The following is a 27,441-nucleotide window of genomic DNA, read 5'->3' as shown; positions in this document are numbered from 1 at the left end:
GAAAGAATGTCCGGTTCACTGCAAAGCCTATGCAGTTTCCAACCACAACAGGAACTTTCTTTATAGTCTTCCCAAGTGTCATGAGATCCAGAATCACCTGTGCTGAAGTATTCTCTGAACGGACAATTTCTAAAAGGGGCATCACATGAGCTGGACTGTCAATGAGTAACATGTCAAGTGTCAGGAAAAATATAAGTAAAGGTCCAGAGTGGTTAGTAGAACAATGACAATAATAGAATCCTTTACATAACAAATCGTTAATGAAGTTTTGAACATTCCAACAGAAATTGTATATATAAAAGAAATCTTCAAGACACTGAAATCACAGAGCAGACCTGAAGAAATGTGCTCCGATTATGCGGTCTTTTGAGCTGATTTTCTCTCCAATTACGTCGAGGTCAATAGTAGATGTATTGGTTGCCAAAATGCAGTGAGGGGGACATGCCTTCTCGATCTCTCTGAATATATTTTGTTTCAGTGTAACGTTTTCAATTACTGCCTGGAAAATGGTATAAGAGGTAAACATTTAGAAGCAGTCAAGCAAGAGATATCTACTAGCTCATTTCCCAGACCTGAACTGTACCCATCTCTTCTTGTGTATAAAAATATAAAATATCGAGGAATCCACACTGCAGGAATTTTGGAGCACATCATTGAAATATAAGCACACCTCTATAACCATGTCCACATCTTTGAATTCTGTGTAATCAAGAACTCCTTTGAGTAAAGAAAGGGCTTTGTCTGCTTTATCTTGCGTCAGCTTTCCCCTAGATACCAAGCCTTTAACATTTGCTGTCACATGAAAGACCAGTATAAGTACACTCCTCATGGTTTGAGAAATAGGAAGGCTTGGATTGGTTTTTATTACTTTGGTGCAATATAACAATGAGGCCGAGAAATATGGTTATGCCAGTATAAACTTTACTTCTTTTTAACTGTACATTAGAATATGATATATTAAATCTACAGATTCACATTATTCGAATGCACCATAAGGCACTAGAGAAATAACTCTTAGGGTTAGATGGCCTCCTTATTATGGTAGTCCATTTTCTATTATTATCATCTACAAACTAATGATATGAATCGATTCAACGTCTTAGTATCTCAACTACTACTAGGTACCAATTCAACTAATAATTATTTCAGAGAGCGACTACAAAGAAATTGCAAGTGTTTTGGATCAGATAACAACCTTCAACTGATTTTATCCCCTTCAGAAGGTATTCTGAATTGACTTCTTTGAGTACAACAATTATGTTGCTTAGAAGAAGAGCAGTAGTTATGCCAGAACCCATCAGGCCTCCACCAATAACTGCAACTTTTTTCATAGGCCTCGGTTTCAGTCCAACATCAGTTACATTAGGCACCTGCCAAAATTATTTGGAAAGAACCGAAGGTAGAGTGTATTGTCAAAACTAGATGTACAAAGACAACCAATGCAGTGTATCTTCTTGTACTTAATTGCATAGATGTGAGTTCCAAACTGGACATGTTAACGGAAAAACGAACATCATATGATAAAGCAGATCAATCCGGCGTGCCAAACATGATAGTCTCACCTTTGTTGTTGAACGTTGTGCAAAAAAAACATGAACAAGAGCTTTTGCAGTGTCTGACAGTACTAATGCATTGAAAACTTCTGCTTCCTGCAAAACAAATCATGTAGTTGAGGTACTTATCCTCGATTGGAAAGCTCACACACAATAATCTGTGAAACCGAGGGTTTGATTTTTCGCAAAGTAAAGCATGTTCCCCATCCTAGTTCAACGAGAGCAGAGTCCTAAAAGCATCAATTGAACAACACAGGCTAAAAATAGAGAATCGTCATGATATTTGAAAAGATGCCAGTATGGTAAGCCTAGATGTAAAAGCTGAAAACCAAAGCAAATAACAGTATCCTCCATGGACAATCCCTTCTTCAATCACATCAAGACAAGCATGGTGCTGAGGCATATTTGGTGCTGTCTTCTTGGCCTGTTGTCTTGCATTTTTCAGTACTGTACGGGCCTCTGATAAGGAGCCAATCTTGTCAGTCCTATGAAGAGAGCGTAACCATGGTTTGCGTCTATCCGCAATGTCTAAAGCCCATTTCCGGGAAACATTCAACAAATCTCTGGGAGACACAACAGCATCGATGAGACCTAGCTTCTGCCCCTCCTCAGATAATATTGGCTTCGATTGCTGCAACAGTAAGTAGTATAGAAATACAAATCACAAGAATCAGATTTGGCATGCTCGGTAGTCTGACGATAGAACCCACCCATAAATGGATTACATAATCTAACTGTTAAGTAAATTCAAAATTTACGCTTACCAATATCATTTCTATTGCTTTTGCAAGTCCTACCAATCTTGGAAGGCGCTGGGTCCCTTAATAAACATGATAAATCGATAAGTTATCCCACGTGTCTAAAAGATGTTTACTCAACAAACCACCGTCCAAAAGCCATCTTGCATACTAAACAAAAAGAGGGAAATTTCTTTTATAAACTGTCCTACCTCCAAAACCTGGAATAACTCCGAGGGTTAGTTCTGGTAACCCTAGCTGAGCTCTTGGGGCAGCAACCCGAGCATGACATCCCTGAAGAATTTCAAGGGGCAGAACGATTACAACCGGTATAAAACATAAGAGTACTTAGAAGAGAGCAAGTGCCACAAAGGAGAAAATCCAACCATTGCCAACTCTAAGCCACCACCCAAAGCTAACCCTTCTACGGCAGCAACGACAGGTTTCTTCGAATCTGCCACAATCAGAAAACAGCACCGATCTCTTCAGTGCATTGGTTAGTAATTTTTTTCTCTTGTGGAGAAAAAAATATCGAACTCCAAGAGACATTAGCAAGAAGAGAGCTAAAAATTAAGCACTAAACCTTCAATAAGGTTGCAAACCAGATCAACAGATACTTCAGGCAAAAGCGATATGTTTCCTGCCAAGAAATGAACACATATATGAACCAGCCTGTAGTCAAGGAACCTTCCGTATGATCATCGGTTAAAAAAGATATACCAGATTTGTGAATCTTCTGGAAGACATTGATGTCGAAACCGCCAGAAAATCTGCCGCCTTTCCCTGGAGTGATTAATCAATTGTTCACGAAACATAACAATAGTAAGGAACATAGATCAACGCAAATTGCGACTACATCTTCGTAAAAGCAATCAGCAAAATCAACGAATCGCAGAGACATGAGACATGATTTGGAGTGATTCTATAGTCACTTTGCTTGATCAAAGAACACCAAAATCAATCAATTAATTTAAAAAACAAAAGAACCGAACTCGATACCGACATGTAAAATCCCTCCGGAAACAATAAGACATTCGAACCCTAAACGAGGAGCAAAAAACCAATTTTTACCGGTCAACACAATCGCCTTCACATCACTCCTCTGAATCGCCTCGCGAAACTTCTCCTTCAACCCAGAAATAACTGAGAATCCAACCACCATAAAAAAAAAAATATCAAACCATTCCGAGGAAATTCGCGATCCGATTAGAGAAACAACGAGAGAGAGGAGAAGGATGGAACGTACTGGGATGGGCGAGGGAGTTAACGGGAGGGTTGGAGATGGTGATGACTGCAACTCCGTCATGTCCAACTTCGATCGTCACTCGCGTCTCCGCCATAGCTTCACCGATTTTCCAAGAGATTTTCTCGGGAAAATACAGAACTGACAAGGTGTGTATATATAGGAGACAACGCCGAAAGCGGATAAAGAAAGAGACCGAACCAATCAGAGAAATTCGGCAATACCGAAGACCGAATTGCCCATCCCTCTCACCGTCCCCGTTATGTAAACGGTCCAATCCCCCGAATTTATTACTTATAAAGCTAAAAATATCCCACAAACGAAAAAGCCAAAAAAAGCTTAACAATGTGTAGTTTTTTTTTTGAAGAATTTATGTATTTTTTACATCATACTATAATAATAACAACACTCGTGATCTAAAACACAATTCCGATTATTTTATATTTAATTTCGGGTATGAATTTTTTAGTTTTAAAAATAATTATATTCATTCGAATTTTATAGAATTAGAATGAAACAAAAACACCACTGGCACTACCAAGCTCTGACAATGTCTAAGCAATGCAATAAGAGAAATCAGGCTTCTGAAAATTTAACGAATTGGGAAAATCAGGAGAATTTAAAAGATTAAAAAAAAAATTTGTTTTCAGGTGAAACAATCAAATATCTAAAGCACACAGGCAAGAAGGAGCTACATTATACAAAAAGCTAAGATACAAACTGAATGTTACAATGTACCATTCTCACACACTCAGACACTCTCATCTCAAGAGACTTTGTCCGGAGCTCTGAACTCTCCCCGTCTCTCTCGGCTCGGCCGAATCTATAAGCTTCGGGTTCTCTCTGCCGTCATGTGTTTATCCACTGTCGTTAATATCTGCGGCATCGACATTCCACCCGATACAATGATCTCTGCATCAAAACGAAAGCATTTTAAAAGGGTTTCATAGAACTTTAAGAGCGTTTTGGTGACAACCAGCGATTTGGCGTTTGCGTGGTTTTGCCCAACCGCTAAACGCTGCAACCAACCGCTAAGACCCTTGGAGAAAACATGTTGATTTGAGAGTATTCTCTTGTTCTCAGCAATCTCTCACCATGTCTGAATTCAAAACGGCCAGTTCTTACCTATTCCCTCTCGGACAGAGAGATTTGGTCTGATGACATCCTTTGTGTTGACCAGGAATATATCCCCAATGTAGAGATGGTTTGTGGGCACATATACACAGCAAAGTTCCTCTTCCCCCGAGTAATTCTGCAGAGTTACAATATCACCAGCTGCTCAAAACTCGGGCTAAAATGAAACGGCAAGTTAATAGCTTGGCTTTAAAACGATGGCCCAGTAAATGTGAGATGGTAAATCCAATAACCAAGTAGTATCTTTTACTTGCCTGGAGAACAACGGTCGATGTGATGAACCCGAATGCATATTCTCCAATACGGGGATGTCTGATGATCGCGACTTCCTTGAAGGCCTGAGTGTTTTGATCTGAAAAATTAAGGGAAAAATGGATATGAATTGTCATAACTGGAAATCAGACCGACTACAGCTACAATATCGAGATGGAAATGATCCTAAGCGAGAACCAGGTGATATGGCAGCACTGATTTGCTTGGAGGCATTGTAGATGTGACGAACAAATGGCATCCGCTTGATGAACCACTCTCCCAGGTTCAGAACTGATGCTCCCAGCCACGAAGACATGAATACCCCGACCAAGAAGATGAATGTAATGGAAGTCATGAAACCGAAACCTACCAAGCCAATCAGACCAATTAATAAACCCGTAGCTTCATATCTCCTTTAAAGTAATCTCATGACAACCAGATATAAAGTTATTGATACAATAACATGTATACAGGAACACTAACCGAAAATGTCAATTCCAAGTTGTGCAAATATTGGAGAGAAAAAGCCATCAACAAAGTGAATAAACCACCAAGTTATGTAGAAAGTTATCGCCATGGGAAGTAGGATAACGCTGCAAAGCAAATCACCGAGTTAATAGTCAACCAACACCAATTTTCGGAATTAGAAACATTAGCAAAAAGAATGAACAAAAAACAAAGGTATGTGACAAACTTCACAAACACCGATATTGGAAATAAACTGGAAAACTTATCTCTGGCAAAGAGATGCAAGAAAGAAAAATGCATACCAGCCAGTCATGAACTTCTTTGATGCCCAGCCCCTAATGAACTTGCACACAGTCTACGCACAAAATGAAGCAAGATAGGTGAAAATAACAAAACAGAGTCAAACACTTTGAAATGTAACATCTGATCAATTGGAAAATCTATTCCCTGGTTGATCAGAAATATACCCATTTGGATAAATCTATATAACAATCACGAGAATTCATGAGCCGCTGAGATCTTCGTCCAGTGCATTTGGAATGATACTATCAACAACAACAGATCCATCTTATCCACTGGTGCGGTCTCATCCATTCAACTTGCCTAAGAAAATGTCTATCATAGTTCAAATCTAGGGCCAAAAGTCCAACATTTCTAAATAGTTTCAACGAATTAGCTTTAGATCTCTCAGATCTTCTCACACCATGCTACGATCTAAACTACGCAATTCTCCGAATCTAAAATCGATTCAGTGCTAAACTCAATCGAGCTCTGAAGCGAACTACCCATGGAATCGCCATCCCACAAAAACCAAAACTGTAACCGAAAGTAGGGGAAGGCCCCACGGATCAAGAGAAGGAGAAATCCAGACCTCGTGACCGGCTTGATGCGATGAAGAGGATGAAGAGGAAGAAGAAGACGGCTTCTGGGATGCGCCGTCGTCTTTTTCGCCGGAATCGGACACCGGTATTAGAAGCTCCCGATCTCTCTCTCGATTCGCCATCACGATTGCCGTCTTCTCATCGCCCATCTTCGAGCCCTTCCGAGAAATCGGGCGAAAACGAATCCACTCGAAGAACAACAACAGCAACAAGCAATGAGCCGTCGGATTTCGACGGCGGAGCGAGAAATCCCAAATGCAGAGCCTTTTACCGGCACAACTGTACTCGTATTGTGTGCGCCACTGCCTAAGTTGAGTCCGGCTAAAGGCTGAACCTTGAAAGTGAAGTGATTGTTTTTTTTTCTCGAAGTTAGGATTATGGATATTATTATTATTATCGAAATTCCCTCTTTGATTTCAAACATACGTGTATTATATATTTTGGTAAATTGCCAGTTACATTTTCGCTTGATTTATATACACTCTTATCATTAGATATACAATAATAATATCAGGGTTCGTTCGGTATTTGTCTATATTGATATATAGAATATACAGAAATATTTTCTGTAAACGAAATTAATATTTAATTTATAAAAGAGTACATGTATTTAGACGTGACAAACAATATTTATAGTTATGTTTACCCAAAAAAAACAATATTTGTAGTTATCCAATATACAAAGTGGATAATATAAGTATGTATGCATTCAATATAAAAAAATAAAAAGTTTTTTTTTTTTTACTTAGTTGAAGTGAAGAGAGTAAATATAAATTTGATACTATAGAAACCATTTGATGTCCATTTTTTTAGTATATATGTAATAGATATTTGAATATTAATTTCTATATATCTAAAAAATTTCACACACCGTTTTTTCTTAATTTATTTTTAGGTTTTGATTTTTGATAATTCAATCTATTCAGAGATTTAGTTTATATACTATTTAGATAGAAATTTATACTCAAAATATGTGAACGATCAACACTTTGCTAACAAATCTTGAAAATGGGTAAGACAAGTTGATATAATTTAAAATTTTATAATAATTTCATTAGTAATATTTGAAAGAGAGAGAAAAAAAACGAAAGGAGAATATTGATGATAACAAGTAGAAATCAGATCACAAGTGAATCAAGCTTTGCACAGGCATGTGAGCTTAGTAGATTCAAGACTGAGTTTCATGCAAAGTCCTCTCATGGTAAATTGAGATTCTATGCATCTCTTGTTGCAATCTTTAATTTGTGCACATGGACCCACGACACCAATAATTCTCCTAGAGCTACTTTCGCCCTCGAGCAACCTTGTTATACCAACACAATATTATTATTATTATTATTATTATTATGCAATTTTGTAATTTGATAATACAAGAGGACAAAAAAAAATATTTATAAATATTGATTTAGAAATATTTACCCGAATTCAAAAGAGCGAACAAACAAAAGAACATAAGGAAGAAACATTTGAAAGAAGAAGCCATCTCGTTTTGTTTGTGTATTTTTTGGTGATTAAATTTTATAATATGAGCAACTACACCGTATTTCATCTGTTTGTATAATTAAAGACCAATGATTCCATATGTTTTGATTTCTTATTAATTTTGATTTGATTCCATATGTGCTTGATCATGGAATTAATATTTTCAGTAAAGACTATTCAAAACAAAGATCTAACGGGCATGAATGTCGCTGTCTAAAGGGGACAATATTAAGAATTATTCCACATTGAAAAAAGAGAGGGATTTTGGACCAATATTTAACTTATTTAGAGTTGGAAAAATTAAAAAAAAACACTAAACTTTTCAATTTTGACAAAAAAACACCGAACTTTATTTTTTGTCAAATAAACATTAAATTTTTTTAAACAAATATAAAAAACACTAAACTTTTTAAGTAATCCAAAAAATACATGAATTTTTCTGCGAATATCAAAAAAACACTAAACCTTTCTAGTGATCCAAAAAAAGACACGAATTTTTTTCGATTGTAAAAAAGAACTAAGTAAAATAATCTGACGTGTTTGCATCTCATTGTTTCACGTCAGTCATTTTGTTTATTTTGACAATCATAGAAGAGTTAAGTGTTTATTTTGACAAACTTAAAAAGTTTGATATTTATTTGATAAAATAAAAAATTCAGTGTTTTTTTGTCAAAATTTGAAAGTTCAATATTTTTTTTTTGATTTTTCCTTTAGAGATTTATTTTACTCAAAATATGTGAATGATCAACACACTTTGCTAACACATCTTGAAAATGGATAAGAGAGATTAATATAATAATTTTATTATTAATATTTGAAAGGGGGAAAAGAAATTGAAAGGAGAATATTGATGATGGCAAATAGAAATCAGATCACGGGTGAATCAATTTTGCAAAGGCAGATGAAATCAGTGGATTTAGTGCCGAGTTTCATGCAAAATCCTCCCATCGGAAATTGAGATTTTATGCATTGCTTATTGCAATCTTTAATTTGTGCACATGAACCCACCGGCACCAATGATTCTCCCGGAGCCACTTCCGCCCTCGAACGACCTTGTTACATCAACACATTGTTGTTATTATTTTTATTATTTAATTTTGTAATTTGATGATACAAGGAGGCATAAAAAAATATTTAAGAATATCATTTTAGAAATATTTACCTAAATTCAAGAGAATGAACAAACAAAAGAACACAAAGAAGAAGCATTTGGAGGAAGAAGCCATCTCGTTTTGTTTGTCTTTTTACTTGGTGATTGAATTGTTGATATGACATGCTAACTGAACTGTCACATTAAAAAAAATAAAAAATATAGACGTATATGCATAGACACACATGCATTTTACACATAGAAACATACATATATATACACATATAGCTATACATATATATATATACATATATATAAACATACATACACATACGCAGTTGGTTTTATATTTCATAAGAATATACATTAAGAAAATATTGAAATAATTTCACCATTTTTCATTGGAAAAGTATCTTCCAAATTAATGCATCAACTATATACACATATATGTAAATTAATCGATTATGCGGAATTACACCAACAGTTAAGTGCATGTTTCTTTTACAATGAAAAAGTCTTTAACGACGAGATTTTTGTGTTGGCAAAGGCTTTATTTTTGTAGCGCCCAAACATAGCATTTGAAAAGAAAAGTGTTACTCCACAAATATTATATATGAGATATAACTAATAATTTGATTTATTTTATAAATATTCTATTTATTTTTTTTTGTAGTTTACTAATTCTAGGAAAGTATAATAACAAAGGAACTCATTTGAAGAAATTATTTTGAGTTTTATTGATCTTGCAAAGAGAACATAGGATATAATTTTGTATAGCAAAGGAAATTAATTTCCTTGATTATATATTTTTTTTTCTAGCACATGTATTAATGATTAGGTTAACATTTCACGAATGGAGTTGTGTTACGGCAAACGACTCTAGCATTTTTGCAGGTCGCTCGGGTCTCTTCTCCATTGACTGCCGATTGAATGTTCACTTGCTCCAAGACGACGCCGTTGCATCCTTTAACGCCGCTGCATTCCAATTTTATCGCCTCTTCCTTCGCCGAAGTCCCGCGAAAACCTATGAACTTCACGTCGCTTATCTCTACTGCGGAGTTCTGCATGCATGCACATGTACGTACGTATCAAAACATTTCCTATATATATATTAGAGTATTTATTTATTTATTTAAAATATGTATTAGGGTTTCCTAACTTTATAACTCTATAGAAATGTCTTCATCTATGTCACGACGGAATAGATATAGAGAGTTGTATAAGAAATTTTAACTTACTCCTTCCTGGCAATTAGAGCCACAGCCGTAGTACTGATCGATTACAATCGGGTTTTTAGTTTCCATCAATTTGATGTTCTCATATATTACATCCTTGACATAACCTGATCCTCCCTGCACATATTTTACTGACCTTTGTTATATGTATATGCATATATATATATATAGAAGCATATGTATTATAACATGCATGCATATATAGAACGTGTAAATGTACAAAAATATGTCCATTTTATAATATTACAGGCCATGTCTTGATTCTTGCTCCATTATCAGTTCTTGTGAAGGTACAATTCTGAACTCGAACTCGTTCGACCGTCTCCCTCTGTCCATTGCGACCTAGACTCCCGACACTGTCACATATATCGTCATGTTGAAATTTTAAAAAATATGTAATATGGTAAATATCGTTTATATAAGTTTTCTTATACAATCTGACAAACCTAAGTCCATGACCGGGACCGCACTGGATATTTCTAATGACAATGCCGGTACAACCTCCGTTTATTGCAACGCAATCATCACCTGCATGAAATTATCAATCCGATTAATCAAGGAACCATATATATATATATATATATATATGTATATATAATATGATAATGAATTAATTAAGGCTTTTAAATTAAATTGCCTGTTCCCATATGCGAATCGAGTATATCGATTTGGTTCGATCCAGAGATATCAATTCCATCCGTGTTTGGGCTATCTTCTGGTGCGGTCAGATTCACGTTGGATACCGTCGCTTGGACGCAATCACTAATACTAATGTGATTTTTTGGACTGTTTATTGAACTGAATCCTCTCGCCTGAAGATTTTTGCAACTTTGGAAAGCCAATGACTGCAACGTGTATATATATATGTGTGTGTGTGATAAAAGATGGTGAATATATATAGTTGTAAACCGGTCCAAATTAATATAAAATAAACCAATCCGGAAGAGGTTGCATACGTAGAGTGATTAGAGGTTAATTCCATATATATATGTATATATATCCACTTACCGTTGGTCTGTTTGTATCGTCTTTGGGTTTTGCCTGCAACATTTGGAAAAGAAATTTCAATGAGTAATTTAAAATGTTTGTATCAATTCATATTTATATTTTTAAAAACAACAAGGGAGGGAATAATCGTGTGTGGAGAGTGGTACGTACAGCTTTCCACCAGGGCTCACCCCGACCGTCGATTTGTCCAGATCCTTCAAAGACAAGGTTATCCACTCCATGGAATTTGATCCATTTATCCTTCTGATCCCCTAACCATCCACTTCGCTCCGGTCCAACAAGATTTCCGAGCAACTATACTCAACAAATAATAATAACAATAATAAAATAATTATTATTCATATAGATATACAAACATGTGTGTACATATGCTATATATATATAGATACCTCAACATGAATGGGAGATTTACAAGGACCCTTGAAGACAAGAGGCTGGAGTAGAAAAGTTTTGCCCTTTGGAATTCGTAAAGTTTGACGGTCACTTGCTGCACACACCTCTTCCCATGCTTTTAGGAACGCCTTGCATCATACCACCACAACTTATTTTGTGACTTTTATATATATATAAAAAAAGATACATTTACAAAATCTATATTAATAATAATAAAAAAAATACAATATGAATTATTTTTCGAATGGAATGATTAATTTGAAATCTCCATTCAAAAATGAAATAATTCACTAATCAGATCAGATTTGTTTAACATATGTATAGAATTTACCTTTGAATCATCTGTTTTACCATCTCCTTTGGCACCAAAACTGGTCACATCAACACTATTTCCCAACTCCATTAGTCCGGCATAGATTATTAGAAAACTAAGTAATAATTTCTGAACAAATAATTAAATTAATTTAATTAATAAGAGTATAGAACAAAAAACTTTAGTAATTTTGTCAAACAAAAAAATGTATTACAAAAAAAACATAAATCATCCTCACCGCCATTTTGCAATGCTCAAGCAAAGAGAAGAAAATTATATTTTATTTTTGTTTGTTTTATGTGAATAACTTTGGGCTATATATATACAAGTACATAGTTTTACAATTATTGACATTCATAATTAACAATGTAAGAGTGGTTTATGTTTGTGGATCTTATTTTTAATGAACCTATATATTATTTTCCATTATTTAATCTACTTTGTATATTTAGTTATATTGGGAATCTGATATTATACTATGAATGAATTGTTTTTGTTTGGATCCATGAATGATATATCTAGTTTAATTAATATAGTACTCATTATTTGTAAAATTGAAGGAGAATTTTACACATCCATGTATTAAAATTTTGAGTGTTATAAATAAATACATTTCATTGATTTTCTTTTTTTTCCTTATTTTAGAATTATATTTATTTATATATTTTTTTATAAGACGATAGTTGAAACTATGAAAAGAAGAAATCGATAGTTTTTCAAAAGAAAATTTTCAATAAAATTCAAAAAATAGTATGGGATAAAATTAATAATTAGTTTTATCACGCACCAATTCCAATGTATAATGAAAGTATAATAAAGAAAATCAAACATCGATAACCCTGTTTAAAATATAGTCAAACCCTAATAACAAAAGAATCTATTTGTAATTAAATATACTTTTATATTAAGATATTTTTAATAAAATAGAATAGAATCATAATAATAATAATAATTTAATTTTTAGGACAAATGCAGAAAAAATCTCAAACTTTACAACTTACTAAAATAAAATCTTATACTTAAATTTATTAGTTAAAAATGTGAAACAAACGGATTTTAGATAATAAAAATGATATATTATTCATTTATATTTTAAATTTATTTGCTATTCAAAGTCGAGATAATTGGAAATTGTTATATACATTGGGTTATAAAAATTACTTGTTTAAATTTTATTTAAAATGAATACAATGTCGTTTATAAAAAGATAATCGGAGATAGTTATATACGTTTGGGGTTAACAAAAGATAATATTATTTCAAATGATTGAAATGAGAGATAACATTATTTTCTCTTCAGTTTTGTTTGAAGAAAATGTAGAGATTATCTATTTTGGTAGTGGTTTGATTCTTATATAATTTTAGAGGCATTATCTTTAATTTTGGTTTTGTTCTTGCATTCATTTTCATTGCACTATTTTCTATTTATAATGTCGAGAGATGTAAACCTTTTCTATTTATAATATCACGAGATCCAAACCATTCTATTTATTGAGTAATCTTGATGAGGTTCCAATAATAGATATTATTTTTTTTAGATTAGTACATTGTATTCACCTATTTAGCTTTAAAAAAATATATATGATTTTGGCATTTAATTTCCATTTAGTTCATTTTCTATTCTATGTCACCTTCGAATTTAGAATCTCATTAGATCAAATATTCATTTTAAAACAAATATTTTATGTTATTCTTCCATATTTTGATTCGAATTCTATTATTTTGATTTGTGAATGGAAATACGCAATCGGTTTCTATTCTATATATTTTGTGAATTGCCAGTTTTTTCACTTGATTAACACAATCTGTCATTAGATATACAATAACAATATCAGGATTCGTTTGGTATTTGTTTATATTGATATATAGAATATACAAAAATATCTTTTGTAAACAAAATTAATATTTAATTCACCTATTAATTGGTGACAAAGATCCTGGGTTCATATAATAAAGAATGGCCTAATTAATTGTATGACTAAATATTGATTACAGGATTATGTGAAACCGAAAGCCTAATATTTTCTAATTATAAAAAAAAGACATTTAATTCATAAAAAATACATGACAAAGAATATTTATAGTTATCTAATATACAAAGTGGATGCATGAAAATAAAAAAATGAAAAGTTTTTTTTTACTTAGTTGAAGTGAGGAGAGTATAAATATAAATTTGATACTTGGTAGAAGCCAATTGAATTCTTTTTTTTAGTATATATGTAATAGATTGATTTTTTCTAAGTTTCAAAATTTTCGGAATGATTTAAATTCGGTATAAATATAAATTTATTTCTTGATAAATTTACGTTTGGATATATTGAATCTTAATTTCTATATATCTAGAAAATTCCACACACTATTTTTTCTTAATTTATTTTTTGGAGTTTTAATTTTTGATAAATTTGATTTATTCAGAGATTTATTTTAGGTATCATTTAGACAGTAACTTAATAATCAAAATATGTGAATGATCAACACTTTGCTAACAAATCTTGAAAATGAGCAGACAGATTAATATAATTTTAAATTTTATAATAATTTCACTAGTAATATTTGAAAGGAAAAAAATGGAAAAAAGAGAATATCGATGATGGCAAGGAAGACGCATTTGGAGAAAGAAGTCATCTCGTTTTGTTTGTGTGTTTGCTTGACGATTAAATTTTATAATACAAGAAACTACATTGTACTCTGTCGATTTATATAATCAAGGACCAAGGTTCCATGATACTCATGGGTTTCTGTTATTTTTGTAGAAAGTCTTGACTGGATGTAAAACGTTTTTTTATTTTAATACAAATCACCTTTAACCAAAAAAAATGACCAAGGTTCCATATGTTTTTATTTCTTATTAAATTTGATTTGATTCCATGTGTGCTTGATCACATAATTAATATTTTCAGTAAAGACCATTCAAAATAAAGATCTAAAACATGATATATTTGGATTTTATAATATATTTTAGAAAATCTTCATATTCATATATCATTTAATAAGATATTCATTTCTTAAAAATATTTTTCATTTTATTTCCCAATTTTTTCAGATATTTTGGTTTTAAATCTATTATTTTAATTTATAAAATGGCATGCAATCTTATTTTGATTTGATTCGATTTATTTATATTTAAACTTGTGAACTAAAATATAGGGAAAAAATCCAAATTTTGATATTTTTTAAAAAGAATAATCCAAAAAAACATAGAATTTGTTTTAAAATGTTTATGACCTTCAAAAATAAAATTTATTAAAATTCAATATAAAATATCTAAAAATACTCATGAATATGACAAAAAAAAATTTGTAAAAAATTGATAATTTATCATCTCCTTTTATACAAAACTTTTGGGTCGTTTAACAGAAAATACTGCTCACATGGCACATTGAAATGTTGATATGACATGCTAAATGAACTGTCACATTAAAAAAAAATATATATATACACATATATACATAGACACACATGCATTGTACACATAGAAACATACATATATATATATACACACATAGCTATACATATTATAATATACATATATATAACCATACATACACATACACAGTTGGTTTTGTATTTCATAAGAATAAACATTAAGAAAATTTTGAAATAATTTCACCAGTTTTCATTGGAAAAGTATCTTTCAAATTAATGCATAAACTACATACGCATATATGTCCAAATAATCCATAAAAATTAATCGATTATGCGGAATTACACCAACAGTTAAGTGCATGTTTCTTTTACAATGAAAAAGTCTTTAACGACGAGATTTTTGTGTTGGCCAAAAAATGCTTTATTTTTGTAGAGCCCAAACATAGCATTTGAAAAGAAAAGTTTTACTCGACAAATATTATATAGGAGATATAATTAATAATTTGATTTATTTTATAAATATTCTAATTTTTTTTGTAGTTTACTAATTCTAGGAAAGTATAATAACAAAGGAACTCATTTGAAAAGATTATTTTGAGTTTTATTGATCTTCCAAAAAGAACATAGGATATAATTTTGTATAGCAAAGGAAATTAATTTCCTTAATTATATATATTTTTTCTAGCACATGTATTAATGATTAGGTTAACATTTCACGAATGGAGTTGTGTTTTGACACATGACTCGAGCATTTTTGCAGGTGGCTCGGGTCTCTTTTCCTTGGGCTGCCGATTGAATGTTCACTTGATCGAAGACGATGCCGTCGCATCCTTTAACGCCGCTGCATTCCAATTTTATCGCCTCTTCCTTCGCCGAAGTCCCGCGAAAACCTATGAACTTCACGTCGCTTATCTCTACTGCGGAGTTCTGCATGCATGCACACGTACGTATCAAAACATTTCCTATATATATTAGAGTATTTATTTATTTATTTATTTAAAATATGTATTAGGGTTTCCTAACTTTATAACTCTATAGAAATGTCTTCATCTATATCACGACGGAATAGATATAGAGAGTTGTATAAGAAATTTTAACTTACTCCTTCCTGGCAATTAGAGCCACAGCCGTAGTACTGATCGATTACAATCGGGTTTTTAGTTTCCATCAATGTGATGTCCTCATATACTACATCCTTGACATAACCTGATCCTCCCTGCACATATATATATGAACAAATGTATTAACATGCATGCATATATAGAACGTGTAAATGTACAAAAGTGTGTCCATTTTATAATATATTACAGGCCATGTCTTGATTCTTGCTCCATTATCAGTTCTTGTGAAGGTACAACTCTGAACTCGAACTCGTTCGACCGTCTCCCTCTTTCCATTGCGACCTAGACTCCCGATACTGTCACGTATATCGCCATGTTGAAATTTTAAAAAATATGTAATATGGTAAATATCGTTTATATAAGTTTTCTTATACAATCCGACAAACCTAAGTCCATGACCGGGGCCGCATTCGACATTTTTAATGACAATGTCGGTACAACCTCCGTTTATTGCAACGCAATCATCACCTGTATGAAATTATCAATCCAATTAATTAAGGAACCATATATATATATATATAATATGATAATGAATTAATTAAGGTTTTTAAATTAAATTACCTGTTCCTATATGCGAATCGAGTATATGGATTTCGTTCGATCCAGCGATATCCACTCCATCTGTGTTTGGACTTTCGTCGGGTGCGATCATATTCACTTTCTGTACCGTTGCTTTGATGCAGTTGCTAATACTAATGTGATTTCTCGGACTGTTGATTGAAGTGAATCCTCTCGCCTGAAGATTATTGCAACTTTGGAAAGCCAATGACTGCAATATATATATATATATATGTGATTAAAAAATGGTGAATATATATTCGTAAACCGGTCCAAATTAATATCGTATATGCTAAATCGGAAAAGGTTGCATATGTAGAGTGATTAGAGATTTTCATATATATATATATGGACTTACTGTTGGTCTGTTTGTATCGTCTTTGGGTTTTGCCTGTAACATTTCGAAAAGAATTTTCTGAATGAGTAATTAAACAATGGATTAAATAAATAAATGTTCATACCCTAATTAATTAAGAGAAAGTCGTCGAACAGTTCAAATTCTTGTATCAATTCATATTTAAAATTTTAAAAAAATAACAACGCTGTGAGGGAGAGAATAATCGTGTGTGGAGAGTGGTACATACAGCATTCCACCAGGGCTCACCACGACCGTCGATTTGTCCAGATCCTTCAAAGACAAGGTTATCCACTCCGTGGAATTTGATCCATGTATCCTTTTGATCCCCTAACCATCCACTTGATTCAGGTCCAACAAGATTCCCAAATAACTATACTCACACAAATAATAATAACAATAAAATAATTATTATTCATATATATATATATATATATATATATATATATATAAACATAAATAGAGATATATATGTGTGTATATATATAGATACCTCAACATAAATGGTGGATTTACAAGGACCCTTGAAGACAAGAGGTTGGAGTAGAAAATTTTTGCCATTGGGAATTTGTAAAGTTTGAATGCCACTTGCTCCACATATTTCCTCCCATGCTTTTAGGAATGCCTTAAGATACGTATATAAAATATTTCAAAAATTTAAGAAAATATATATATTTCTATTTATCCGTTTATTTTAACATGTAATAAAAAATAAAATATGAATTATTTTCTAATGGAATGATTAATTTGAAATCTTCATTCAAAAGAAGAAATAATTCACTTATCAGTTTTGTTTAATATATATGTATAAAATTTACCTTCGAATCATCTGTTTTACCGTCTCCAACGGCACCAAAACTGGTCACGTCAACGCCAACACTATTTCCAAACTCCATTAATCCAGCACAGATTATTAGAAAACTAAGTAATAATTCCTGAACAAATAAATTAATTAATTTAATAAGAGTATAGAACATAAAACTTTTGTAATTTTGCCAAACAAAAAAAAATTTATTACGAAAAACATAAACCATCCTCACCGCCATTTTGTAATGCTCAAGCAAGTAGAAGAAAATTGTATTTTATTTTTGTTTGTTTTATGTGAATAACTTAGGGCTATATATATAAAAATACATAGTTATACAATTATTGACATTCATAATTAACAATGCTAGAGTGGTTTATGTTTGTGGATCATATTCTTTATGAATCTATATATTATTTTCCATTATTTAATTTACTTTGTATATTTAGTTATATTGCGAATCTGATATTTATACTATGAATGAATTATTTTAGTTTGGATCCATGAATGACATATCTAGTTTAATTAATATAGTATTCATTATTTGTAAAATTGAAGGAGAATTTTACACATCCATGCATTAAAATTTTGAGGGTTACAAATAAATACATTTCACTTATTTTTTTTCTCCTTATCTTAGAATGATATTGATTCATATATATTTTTCTTTATAAGACTATAGTTGAAACTATCAAAAGAAGAAATTGATCATGTCTAAAAAGAAAATTTTCAATAAAATTAGAAAATATTATGGGATAAATTTAATAATTAATGTTATCATTCATTAGTGTTATCATTCACTAATTCCAAGGTATACTAAGTAATAATAATAAAAAATCAAACATTGATAATCCTGTTTAAATTTGTGAATCTCGAACTATGATTAGGGTTGGGATTGATTGTCGTGGCGGTTCGCCGAAGAAATACATGAATAAATCGAATATATCGGAATGAGAAAGATTTGAGGGATGTATAAGTATGAGACTATATGGTCTAAAATAACTTAGAAGAATTAATTGAGTTAATCATACCAACAAGGCGCACATACTTTTTCAGTTGACTATACAAAAAAAACTCTAAAGTTAACTGTGTTGGTTTTGGAGCAATCTAATGATGAGTGACCTATTGGAAAATATCTCGGTATGCATGCGAGTAAAGATAAAACACGTTCAAAGGTCTCGTGTTGATATGCGGGGCAGTTTCAACGTTTCGTAGTAGTTTCGGGTCGTTATAAATGGTGTCAAAATCAGTACTCTCCTAATACGGTGTGGTTCGAGGACGAACTAGGTGTAAGTTGGTGGACATGTGATATCTCGGTATATGATGAAGGTTGGGAGTGATTGTCTTGGTGGCTCCTCGAGTACCACTAGATCGGATGGTTAAAGGAATGAATCGAACGCATTGAAACGAGAAGTACGGGGATTCTATAGGTATGAGACTATTTGGTTTAAGATAATTTAAAAGAATTAATTGAGTTACTCATACCAATAAGATGTACCTACCTTTTTGACTGACTATCTCGAGAAAACTTTAAAGTTAAGTGTGATAGTTCTGGAGCAATCTAATAGTGAGTGATTTATTGGAAAATATCTCAATATGTGTGCGAGTCAAGATAAACACGCTAAAAGGTCTTGTGTTGGTGAGTGAAGACAGTTTTAACGTTTTGTATCGGTCTCGAATCGCTACAAAAATTGAGTCAAATCCTGATAACAAAGAAATCTATTTGTAATTAATTACACTTTTATATTAAGATCTTTTTAATAAAATAGAATTCATATTAATAATAATCATCAAGTTTAATTTTTAAGACAAATGCAGAAAAAATCTCAAACTTTACAACTTACTAAAATAAAATTTTATACTTAAATTTATTTATTTTAAACTCTAAACTATATAAAAGTAAAAATAACCATAAGCATATTGAAACAGACGGATATTAAATAGTAAAAAAGATATATTATTCATTTATATTTAAATTTATATGTTATTCAAAGATGAGATAATTGGAAATAGTTATATACGTTTGGATTATAAAAATCATTTGTTTAAATTTAATTTAAAACAAATCCAATGTTGTTTATAAAGAGATAATCGGAGATAAAAAAAAATATATGTTCAAAAGATTGAAATATGAGAGATAATATTATCTTCTCTTCAGCTTTGTTTGAAAAAAAAAATATAGAGATTATTTATTCCGGTAGTGGTTTTGTACTTTACATCATTTTAGAGGCATTATCTTAAATTTTGGTTTTGTTCTTGCATTCATTTTCATTGCATTATTTTCTACTTATAATGTCGAGAGATCTTGACCATTTCCATTTATAATATCACGAGATCCAAACCGATAATCTTGATAAGGTTCAAATAATAGATGTACCCAAATCTGGATAGTTCAATCGGTGAAATAGAGGCGTGAAAAGTCTGTCTAGTCTCGAGTTCAAATCTCAAGTTTGGGAAAGCCTATAATCTAAATCACATGGCTAGCTCCCAGTTTCTGAACTAGTCATGAGTCTTAGTCCATGATATCCGATTACCCAAAAAATAAAATTAGATATTATTTTTCAGATTAGTTTTTTGTATTTACCTATTTAGCTTTTAAAAAATATGCATATTCGGTTTTGACATTTTTTATTTGGTCCATTTTCTATCCAGAATCTCATTAGATCAAATGTTCATTTTTAAACAAATATTTTATGTTATTCTTCCACATTTTGATTCGAATTCTGTTATTTTGATTTGTGAACGGATATACGCAATTGGTTTCTATTCTAGTTTGCTTGTATATATTATTTAGTTCGATTTGTTTTTATTTGTATATGCAAACTTAAACGTAGACAAAAAAAATCATAATCTTTTTAAATATAAAGGTTTAATATTTGCTTCCAAAGTTATCCATAATATATATATATATATATAAATGCTAATTTGGAAGATTATTAGATTATAATTTTGGAGATGTTGCAAACGCACATGAGCTGAATATCGTAATCAGAAGAAACTTTCATGCATTCTCCGCCCAAAGGATATTGGGATTCCACACATTTCTTGTTGCAGTCAGGAAACTCTTCGCATCGACCAATCGGAATCCGCCCGCTCACGGGACCATCTCGACCTCTCGCCGCCGCTGCTGAAACATTCATTCCGACAACCAAAAAAAAAAACTATATATATTTAGACTTTGTTGTTAGTATATCTAATTTTTATATAAATAGTAAATTGGATATTATTAACTTGTTTTTGCTTTAGAATGTATATTTTCATAAATCAAAAGCAACAACTTGTATTATTTACCAATTTTATTTTTTGTTTTAAGATGTAAAATTACATCATTTTTTTTTCAAATTTAATGATTGAAAAACAAGTTTTTTTTTTTTTTTTTTTACATACATAAGGTTAGGAGAAGAATAGCCAAGCACGCGAAGAAGAAGCTCTTTGTAGAAGCCATTTTTGTTTTATGTCTTTTTTTTTCCTTTGATGTGGATTGATAAAGTATGGAATTATATAGCAGGATGGTTCCCAAGAGGTTGAATTAATCTTCTTAAATTGATAGATTCTTGTTTATCTAAACTTTATGTATCACTTTCAAAACATATCTCCATTTATTTATTGATGAATCTAGACCAAATACCTAAATATTCCAGGATATCTTCTAGAATAACAAATTTCACACATTTTATCAAAAAAACAAATTTCACACACTTTTTTTTTCCTGATAATTCTCCAAAACCACTCTCAAAATTATTTATTATTTAAAATTTTTGTTGATTCTGATTTTTAATATTATAAATATGTGTATGTAGTTGAATTCTTAGATATTCTGATTACCATGCAAAGTGTAGTTTCACAAGAAAATATGGGCAGAGAGAGATCATGACAAACATTTCAAAACAAAGAAATCTAATGTCATTTTTTAAATATATATATATATATATATATATGTGTGTGTGTGGGTTTGAATATATTAATAGAATATAAATTCATCGAAAATGTATAGTAACAAGCGCAGTTAAAGAAACTCCAAACCAAATGGGGAAAAAAGAAGCAATGTTGAGTCAATGAAAAACAGACAAGGCTTTTAATATTACTTTGAACGTTAGATGACAGTTCAATGCTTATGTGTAGCTCAGCTCTTTTGTCGGCGTTGGTCAGTCCTGTAATGGAATTTCAAATGTTTATATAATGATTACATTAATGAAATTATAATAATATTTTAATTTAATGGTTATCATTTCCATTGTTAATTACCCTAGAGATCCCATTTAGGTTTTCAAGTAGGACTTCGAACGTAGAACCCAAAACATTAGCAGTGTGATCAAGGATCAGTGTAGCGGACGATTACTACGTACTGTTACTTGTGTATTATCTATAGTTAGAAATTTTTGCCCCAATGGATGTAAAGAATGTATCTATAACTATACAAATTTGAATAGTTTAACCGATAAAATGAGGTACAAAACATTTATAACTCAAATTTGGAGAGATAACGTATAATCCAAATCATATGATTAGCTCACGATCCCGATATTAGTGTGGATCTTGATTAAGGATATCCGAGCATCCAAAATATGTATCTATATCGTGTTTTAACATTATAATCTATTGTTTTTTTTGTGGGTCAGAATAACAATTTAATCCAATTCACCAATACATTATATCTATATATATATAGAGAGAGAGAAAAGATAATTACATGCAGCGTATTCGACAGAGGCATATTAAAGAGAGACCCAAAGCCCCAACGAACAACCATAAATGACAGTCTCTCAGATCTTTCCGTGAATTCTCTCTCTCGTTCATAGCTGTAAGAATATTGCGTACTTATTGTCTTCCCGAAGCCACATGGTCTGCATGGTCCTACTTAATGCACCTATAGGTATGTTCATATACACATAACACGTATATATCTCTATACATGCGCACCGCTTTGGTTATCATTAATGTTTACACCCAATCCTTGAGTTAAATCTTTCAAGGACAAGTTCTTTTTTTTTTCGGGCAAGTTTCTTAAAACATAATTTACATTAATTTTTTGCCTCATATGATATAATTAATGGCATTAATCAGGTGTAATTTGTTAAAGCAACGCGAATATAGTCGTTGATTAGTCCACTGCCGACGTTGTGATCATTGACCCAAGGGAAACCATGACTCGTGAACGTTATTTTCATCAAAAAATATCTACCAAACATTTCTCCTAACCAACCCATGAAATCGACATAAACCGACCCTTACGTACGTCTGAATCATATCGAATTCGGATATTTGTCTTAATTGGTCCCTAATAACGGCATAAATCGGACCATAAATCTCCATATATATTCGTATTCAAATATCGACGTACTGCGATTTACTATGCAATATATTTTATAATATTATGAAGCATGAATATTGGACAGGTGGAGGGCTCGCTACATCACATGTAAATTCGTTCCAATTTTAAATACAAATCTTTAACTGATGAGATGGTCCAAAACATTCAATTCCATTTCATCTCCCGGATTCAACAGCTGTCCCTCCAAGAAACCCTAGAGCTTCGCCTATATAAACCACATCAAGATCCGACATCCCATTATATACAATATTGCACTTTACATACACGTATACACACACTCACACACACGTATATACACACTCAAACGCCTCGAGAGATGGCAAGGTGGTTCGCGACGTTCCTAGTGGCTCTTGCCGTGGTTCAAGCCGCGGCGGCGGCGAGACCGACGCCCAAGGCCGCTGGTTTCGATGACCAGAAGAACTTCGTCGCGTTCGGAGGCGTCGGAGGCGTAGCCGGAGCAGGAGTCGGCGGCGTCGGCGGTGTTTTGCCCATCGGAGGTGGAGGTATCGGCGGCGGACTAGGAGGCATCGGAGGGGTTGTGCCCATCGGCGACGTCGGTGGTCTCGGCGGCTTAGGCGGTGGTTCCGGCATTGGCGGTCTCGGTGGTGGCGGTCTCGGTGGACTAGGCGGCGTTGGCGGTTTGGGTGGAATCGGCGGCGGTAGCGGCAGCGATTGCGGCGGCGTTCTTCCGCATCCTTGAGAGAATGACGTCATGTTTAGTTTTCTACTACGTATTTACGTGTTATGTTTCAGTGTGTTCAGTTCTGTATTGGTTGCTTTAAGTTCTTTTTTTCTCATAATTAATTAATGTTACGTATTTGTGTGTCGGTTTGTATTTGCATTTGCATATTAATGTATCTTTGTATCGCTTTTTGTGGACAACTAATTAATATAAAGTAATATCAATCCGTGATATTAATTCGCTTCTGAGCCAAGCAATCCGTATATGACCAAAAAGAACATTATTCGTGATATTAATGTATCTCTGTATCGCTTTTTGTGGACAACTAATTAATAAAAACAGGTGGATTAGGTAAAAAACCTTATTATATATATATATATATATATATTAATATTAAAAAGATCTTATCTGTAAATTTGAATCGAATTCATATGCACATTGAATCAGACCTATTTCCATGTGATTTTCATATCCAAGTATGTATAGTGTAAAGTATTATTTCATATATTAGAAAAAGAAAAACTGATGCCCAACAAATATTATAAGCTTGGTCAGGCCTCATTTCAAGGAAATATCTGGTCAACATATTAATGGGCTTTAGGCCCATAAGCCCAACGCAAGCCTTCTCACTATCGAAAATTTTTTATATTTACATAAATAAAATAGAATATTACGTTTCTTCCTCTCAAAGCCAAAAATCTTACAAGAGGAACCCCGAAAAAGAACAGGTTACGAAAGTACTCAAAAGACAGGAAGAAACGAACCAGAGAGAGAAGCCATGGGTCAGGGACCGTCGAGCGGTTTGAATCGGCAAGGAGATCGGAAACCAGATGGCGGAGATAAGAAGGAGAAGAAGTTCGAGCCGGCTGCCCCGCCGGCGCGAGTTGGGAGGAAGCAGCGGAAGCAGAAGGGACCGGAGGCGGCGGCGAGGTTGCCGACGGTCACTCCATCGGCGAAATGTAAGCTCCGGTTGCTGAAGCTCGAGCGGATCAAGGACTATCTGTTGATGGAGGAGGAGTTCGTCGCGAACCAGGAGCGGTTGAAGCCACAGGAGGAGAAGGCCGAGGAGGATAGATCTAAGGTCGACGATCTCCGTGGGACGCCGATGAGTGTCGGAAATCTGGAGGAGTTGATCGATGAAAATCACGCAATCGTTTCTTCGTCGGTTGGTCCGGAGTACTACGTCGGGATTTTGTCGTTTGTTGACAAGGATCAGCTCGAGCCTGGTTGTGCAATTCTGATGCACAATAAGGTACGTCAATTAGGGTTTCTTCGGTGGCTAAATCAAGCCCATTTCTTTTGCTTCGGTAGCGTGGTTTTTGCGTGCTGGACTCTTGTTGCGATTTAGGTTTTTCAAGTCAGTGTGTTAGGGTTTATCTTCATGTTTATCTACTAGTAATTTTGGATGAAGCAAATGGCATTGTTCTGTTTTGATTTCTTAATTGAGATAATCAGTTGGCTGTTGGTATAGTGTGTGCCTTATTTGGCAATGGGGGTGCCCGTACTCCACAATCTGTTTCAATTTCTCTAGTTTTCTCGTGTGGAGTGGAGTAACATGCTGGCGATATTCTCCCTGTTTCATGTATTCTTTTTGCCCCAGTTAAGATGTTCTTTGACGAGACAGTTGTTCTGTGTACTGTCTGGTTATTATGGTGTTTCCTGTTTGTTTTCTGTTAGGTGCTCTCTGTTGTTGGAATTCTTCAAGATGAAGTGGATCCGATGGTGTCAGTGATGAAAGTTGAGAAGGCTCCTTTAGAGTCATATGCAGACATTGGAGGTCTAGAAGCTCAGATTCAGGAGATCAAGGAAGCTGTTGAACTCCCACTAACTCACCCCGAGCTGTATGAAGATATCGGTATTAAACCGCCCAAGGGTGTGATCTTGTATGGTGAACCAGGCACTGGAAAGACATTGCTTGCAAAGGTTTGCCTTTAACCTTTTATTTTTATCTGATTGGGATTTAGATGCTGATGGATTCAGTCTTGACCTAGTTATGGTTCCTTTACATTCTTGAGTATTTCTTGTGCAATCGGATCTTTAACCTGTCTTGCATTTGAATTTTTCTGACGATAAGGAAGTTCCTTTCTGAGGTGAAAACATCCAAATGAGGTTACATTTGTTTGTGATGATAAATAGTTAGACCAGTGGTTCTTTCGAGTGAGATTATATCATAAACAGTCAAGATGTTCTTGATTGAATTGAGGAGCTTTGAATCATCTTGATTCACCAAAATCCAATGTTTCTGTTTTTGGTTTGTCCTACGCATGGAACCTTTGTAGCTTTGACAACACGATTGGAAAAAAGAGCAGGTCTGAACTTTTCATTTTTTTTAAATTGATTCAGGCAGTGGCAAATTCTACATCAGCAACATTCTTACGTGTGGTGGGCAGTGAGCTGATTCAGAAATACTTGGGAGATGGACCGAAGCTTGTGAGGGAGCTTTTCAGGGTAGCTGATGACCTTTCGCCTTCGATTGTCTTCATAGATGAGATCGATGCCGTTGGTACAAAACGGTATTTGTCTAAATGCCCAAACTAGTGTCCTGTTGGAAACAAACTGGACAAGACTGAACCTTTGGTTGAATGAAACAGGTACGATGCTCACTCGGGTGGTGAACGTGAAATCCAGAGGACGATGTTGGAGCTGCTGAACCAGCTTGATGGGTTTGATTCGAGAGGAGATGTAAAGGTCATACTTGCAACGAACAGGATAGAGAGTCTGGACCCGGCATTGCTCCGGCCTGGCCGTATTGACAGGAAGATCGAGTTTCCTCTTCCAGATATCAAAACGAGAAGGCGTATCTTCCAGGTACAAAACTCGGATTATAATGGAAGAAGATTCAAAAGATGGGTTATCTTATTGGGTTTGTGTTATGCCATGTGTGGACATATATAATAGATACACACATCGAAGATGACACTTGCGGAGGATGTGAACCTGGAAGAGTTTGTGATGACAAAGGACGAATTCTCAGGAGCAGACATAAAGGCCATATGCACCGAGGCTGGTCTGCTCGCCCTCAGAGAGCGCCGCATGAAGGTAAACTCGTAACTATATCCGGGTCAAATCCGGACCAAATAACACATAACTATGAATTGATAGTGTTTTTCCAAAAAGGAAAGAAAGAAAGAATGTTGATGGGGTGTGTGGGGTTGTGTAATGGGGGGGGGACAGGTGACGCATGGGGACTTCAAGAAGGCGAAGGAGAAGGTTATGTTCAAGAAGAAGGAAGGTGTTCCCGAAGGCCTTTACATGTAATTCCTCACCAATCAACCTCCCTCAGTCCCTCTCTCTCTCTCTCTCTCTCTCTCTCTCTCTCTCTCTCTCTATCTATCTATCTATCTATCTATTTATGCTCCACTCGACAAGGATTTTTCACTTTCTTCTTTCCCCTTTTTCTCTGCTTAATCTTAAGATGTTGGGTTTCTGTTTCA

At 33.5% G+C, this 27,441-nt stretch overlaps 7 protein-coding genes across 8 annotated transcripts in view; 2 read left to right on the top strand and 5 right to left on the bottom strand.

Annotated features, from left to right (window-relative positions):
- The window catches only part of LOC104814713 (peroxisomal fatty acid beta-oxidation multifunctional protein AIM1), a 5,527-nt gene extending 1,782 nt beyond the window's left edge, over nt 1-3,745 (bottom strand). Inside the window, 13 exon segments of the mRNA XM_019202626.1 lie at nt 3-155; nt 336-499; nt 671-792; nt 1,196-1,370; nt 1,563-1,696; nt 1,896-2,184; nt 2,318-2,373; nt 2,503-2,584; nt 2,677-2,744; nt 2,874-2,930; nt 3,011-3,073; nt 3,362-3,433; nt 3,537-3,745. Of these exon segments, the coding sequence (XP_019058171.1) occupies nt 3-155; nt 336-499; nt 671-792; nt 1,196-1,370; nt 1,563-1,696; nt 1,896-2,184; nt 2,318-2,373; nt 2,503-2,584; nt 2,677-2,744; nt 2,874-2,930; nt 3,011-3,073; nt 3,362-3,433; nt 3,537-3,630 (1,529 nt within the window). The 5' untranslated portion in view covers nt 3,631-3,745.
- A 388-nt stretch (nt 3,746-4,133) lies between these two features.
- On the bottom strand, nt 4,134-6,634 carry LOC104814555 (protein CONTINUOUS VASCULAR RING 1). The gene is made up of 7 exons (XM_010542660.1): nt 6,259-6,634; nt 5,690-5,742; nt 5,403-5,512; nt 5,118-5,285; nt 4,922-5,019; nt 4,659-4,785; nt 4,134-4,445 (listed from the first exon to the last, which is right to left on the bottom strand). The coding sequence occupies exons 1-7, from the start codon at nt 6,415-6,417 to the stop codon at nt 4,357-4,359; spliced, it is 804 nt and encodes a 267-aa protein (XP_010540962.1). The 5' UTR covers nt 6,418-6,634; the 3' UTR covers nt 4,134-4,356.
- Nucleotides 6,635-7,389: 755 nt separating this feature from the next.
- LOC109116700 (putative defensin-like protein 31) lies at nt 7,390-7,751 on the bottom strand. Its single transcript, XM_019202591.1, has 2 exons — nt 7,688-7,751; nt 7,390-7,569 (listed from the first exon to the last, which is right to left on the bottom strand). Exons 1-2 carry the CDS (start codon nt 7,749-7,751, stop codon nt 7,403-7,405), a joined length of 231 nt encoding a protein of 76 aa, XP_019058136.1. The 3' UTR covers nt 7,390-7,402.
- Nucleotides 7,752-9,566: 1,815 nt separating this feature from the next.
- LOC104814554 (probable polygalacturonase At3g15720) lies at nt 9,567-12,081 on the bottom strand. Its single transcript, XM_010542659.1, has 10 exons — nt 12,028-12,081; nt 11,808-11,918; nt 11,473-11,604; nt 11,234-11,377; nt 11,084-11,116; nt 10,713-10,920; nt 10,522-10,603; nt 10,323-10,431; nt 10,079-10,192; nt 9,567-9,901 (listed from the first exon to the last, which is right to left on the bottom strand). Exons 1-10 carry the CDS (start codon nt 12,031-12,033, stop codon nt 9,680-9,682), a joined length of 1,161 nt encoding a protein of 386 aa, XP_010540961.1. The 5' UTR covers nt 12,034-12,081; the 3' UTR covers nt 9,567-9,679.
- Nucleotides 12,082-15,792: 3,711 nt separating this feature from the next.
- On the bottom strand, nt 15,793-18,266 carry LOC104814553 (probable polygalacturonase At3g15720). Of its 2 annotated transcripts, none has more exons than XM_010542656.1 (10): nt 18,229-18,266; nt 18,007-18,123; nt 17,682-17,813; nt 17,418-17,561; nt 17,192-17,224; nt 16,837-17,044; nt 16,662-16,743; nt 16,463-16,571; nt 16,257-16,370; nt 15,793-16,081 (listed from the first exon to the last, which is right to left on the bottom strand). In XM_010542656.1, the coding sequence occupies exons 1-10, from the start codon at nt 18,232-18,234 to the stop codon at nt 15,860-15,862; spliced, it is 1,167 nt and encodes a 388-aa protein (XP_010540958.1). In that variant the 5' UTR covers nt 18,235-18,266; the 3' UTR covers nt 15,793-15,859. The 2 variants fall into 2 exon arrangements, with proteins under 2 accessions (XP_010540958.1, XP_010540960.1); XM_010542658.1 differs by having other exon boundaries at nt 17,418-17,507.
- Nucleotides 18,267-23,555: 5,289 nt separating this feature from the next.
- On the top strand, nt 23,556-24,244 carry LOC104814551 (glycine-rich protein 23). The gene has a single exon (XM_010542655.2). It carries the CDS (start codon nt 23,642-23,644, stop codon nt 24,023-24,025), a length of 384 nt encoding a protein of 127 aa, XP_010540957.1. The 5' UTR covers nt 23,556-23,641; the 3' UTR covers nt 24,026-24,244.
- A 455-nt stretch (nt 24,245-24,699) lies between these two features.
- LOC104814549 (26S proteasome regulatory subunit 4 homolog A) lies at nt 24,700-27,441 on the top strand. Its single transcript, XM_010542654.2, has 6 exons — nt 24,700-25,259; nt 25,685-25,930; nt 26,351-26,520; nt 26,599-26,815; nt 26,906-27,046; nt 27,182-27,441. Exons 1-6 carry the CDS (start codon nt 24,786-24,788, stop codon nt 27,263-27,265), a joined length of 1,332 nt encoding a protein of 443 aa, XP_010540956.1. The 5' UTR covers nt 24,700-24,785; the 3' UTR covers nt 27,266-27,441.

This window comes from Tarenaya hassleriana, unplaced genomic scaffold (genome assembly GCF_000463585.1).
Source record: "Tarenaya hassleriana unplaced genomic scaffold, ASM46358v1 Cleome21, whole genome shotgun sequence".
Classification (NCBI taxonomy): domain Eukaryota; kingdom Viridiplantae; phylum Streptophyta; class Magnoliopsida; order Brassicales; family Cleomaceae; genus Tarenaya; species Tarenaya hassleriana.
Note: the sequence above shows the minus strand (reverse complement) of the source record. Positions and strands in the feature narration are given on the sequence as shown.

Excerpts from the sequence above, each read along its gene's own strand:
- LOC104814549 (XM_010542654.2), top strand. The coding sequence starts at position 24,786 with ATGGGTCAGGGACCGTCGAGCGGTTTGAATCGGCAAGGAGATCGGAAA. Across the intron at positions 26,521-26,598 it reads GATGCCGTTGGTACAAAACG|GTACGATGCTCACTCGGGTG; the intron begins GTATTTGTCTAA and ends TGAATGAAACAG. Across the intron at positions 27,047-27,181 it reads TCAGAGAGCGCCGCATGAAG|GTGACGCATGGGGACTTCAA; the intron begins GTAAACTCGTAA and ends GGGGGGGGACAG.
- LOC104814554 (XM_010542659.1), bottom strand. Across the intron at positions 10,921-11,083 it reads ACGATACAAACAGACCAACG|TCATTGGCTTTCCAAAGTTG; the intron begins GTAAGTGGATAT and ends TACACGTTGCAG. Across the intron at positions 10,604-10,712 it reads CGATTCGCATATGGGAACAG|GTGATGATTGCGTTGCAATA; the intron begins GCAATTTAATTT and ends AATTTCATGCAG.
- LOC109116700 (XM_019202591.1), bottom strand. The coding sequence starts at position 7,751 with ATGGCTTCTTCTTTCAAATGTTTCTTCCTTATGTTCTTTTGTTTGTTC. Across the intron at positions 7,570-7,687 it reads GTTCGCTCTTTTGAATTCGG|TGCTCGAGGGCGAAAGTAGC; the intron begins GTAAATATTTCT and ends GTATAACAAGGT.
- LOC104814553 (XM_010542656.1), bottom strand. Across the intron at positions 17,814-18,006 it reads GTAAAACAGATGATTCGAAG|GCATTCCTAAAAGCATGGGA; the intron begins GTAAATTTTATA and ends ACGTATCTTAAG. Across the intron at positions 16,371-16,462 it reads CAAGAATCAAGACATGGCCT|GGAGGATCAGGTTATGTCAA; the intron begins GTAATATATTAT and ends ATATATGTGCAG.
- LOC104814551 (XM_010542655.2), top strand. The coding sequence starts at position 23,642 with ATGGCAAGGTGGTTCGCGACGTTCCTAGTGGCTCTTGCCGTGGTTCAA.
- LOC104814555 (XM_010542660.1), bottom strand. The coding sequence starts at position 6,417 with ATGGGCGATGAGAAGACGGCAATCGTGATGGCGAATCGAGAGAGAGAT. Across the intron at positions 5,513-5,689 it reads AAGAAGTTCATGACTGGCTG|CGTTATCCTACTTCCCATGG; the intron begins GTATGCATTTTT and ends TTTGCTTTGCAG. Across the intron at positions 5,020-5,117 it reads CAGTGCTGCCATATCACCTG|ATCAAAACACTCAGGCCTTC; the intron begins GTTCTCGCTTAG and ends TTAATTTTTCAG.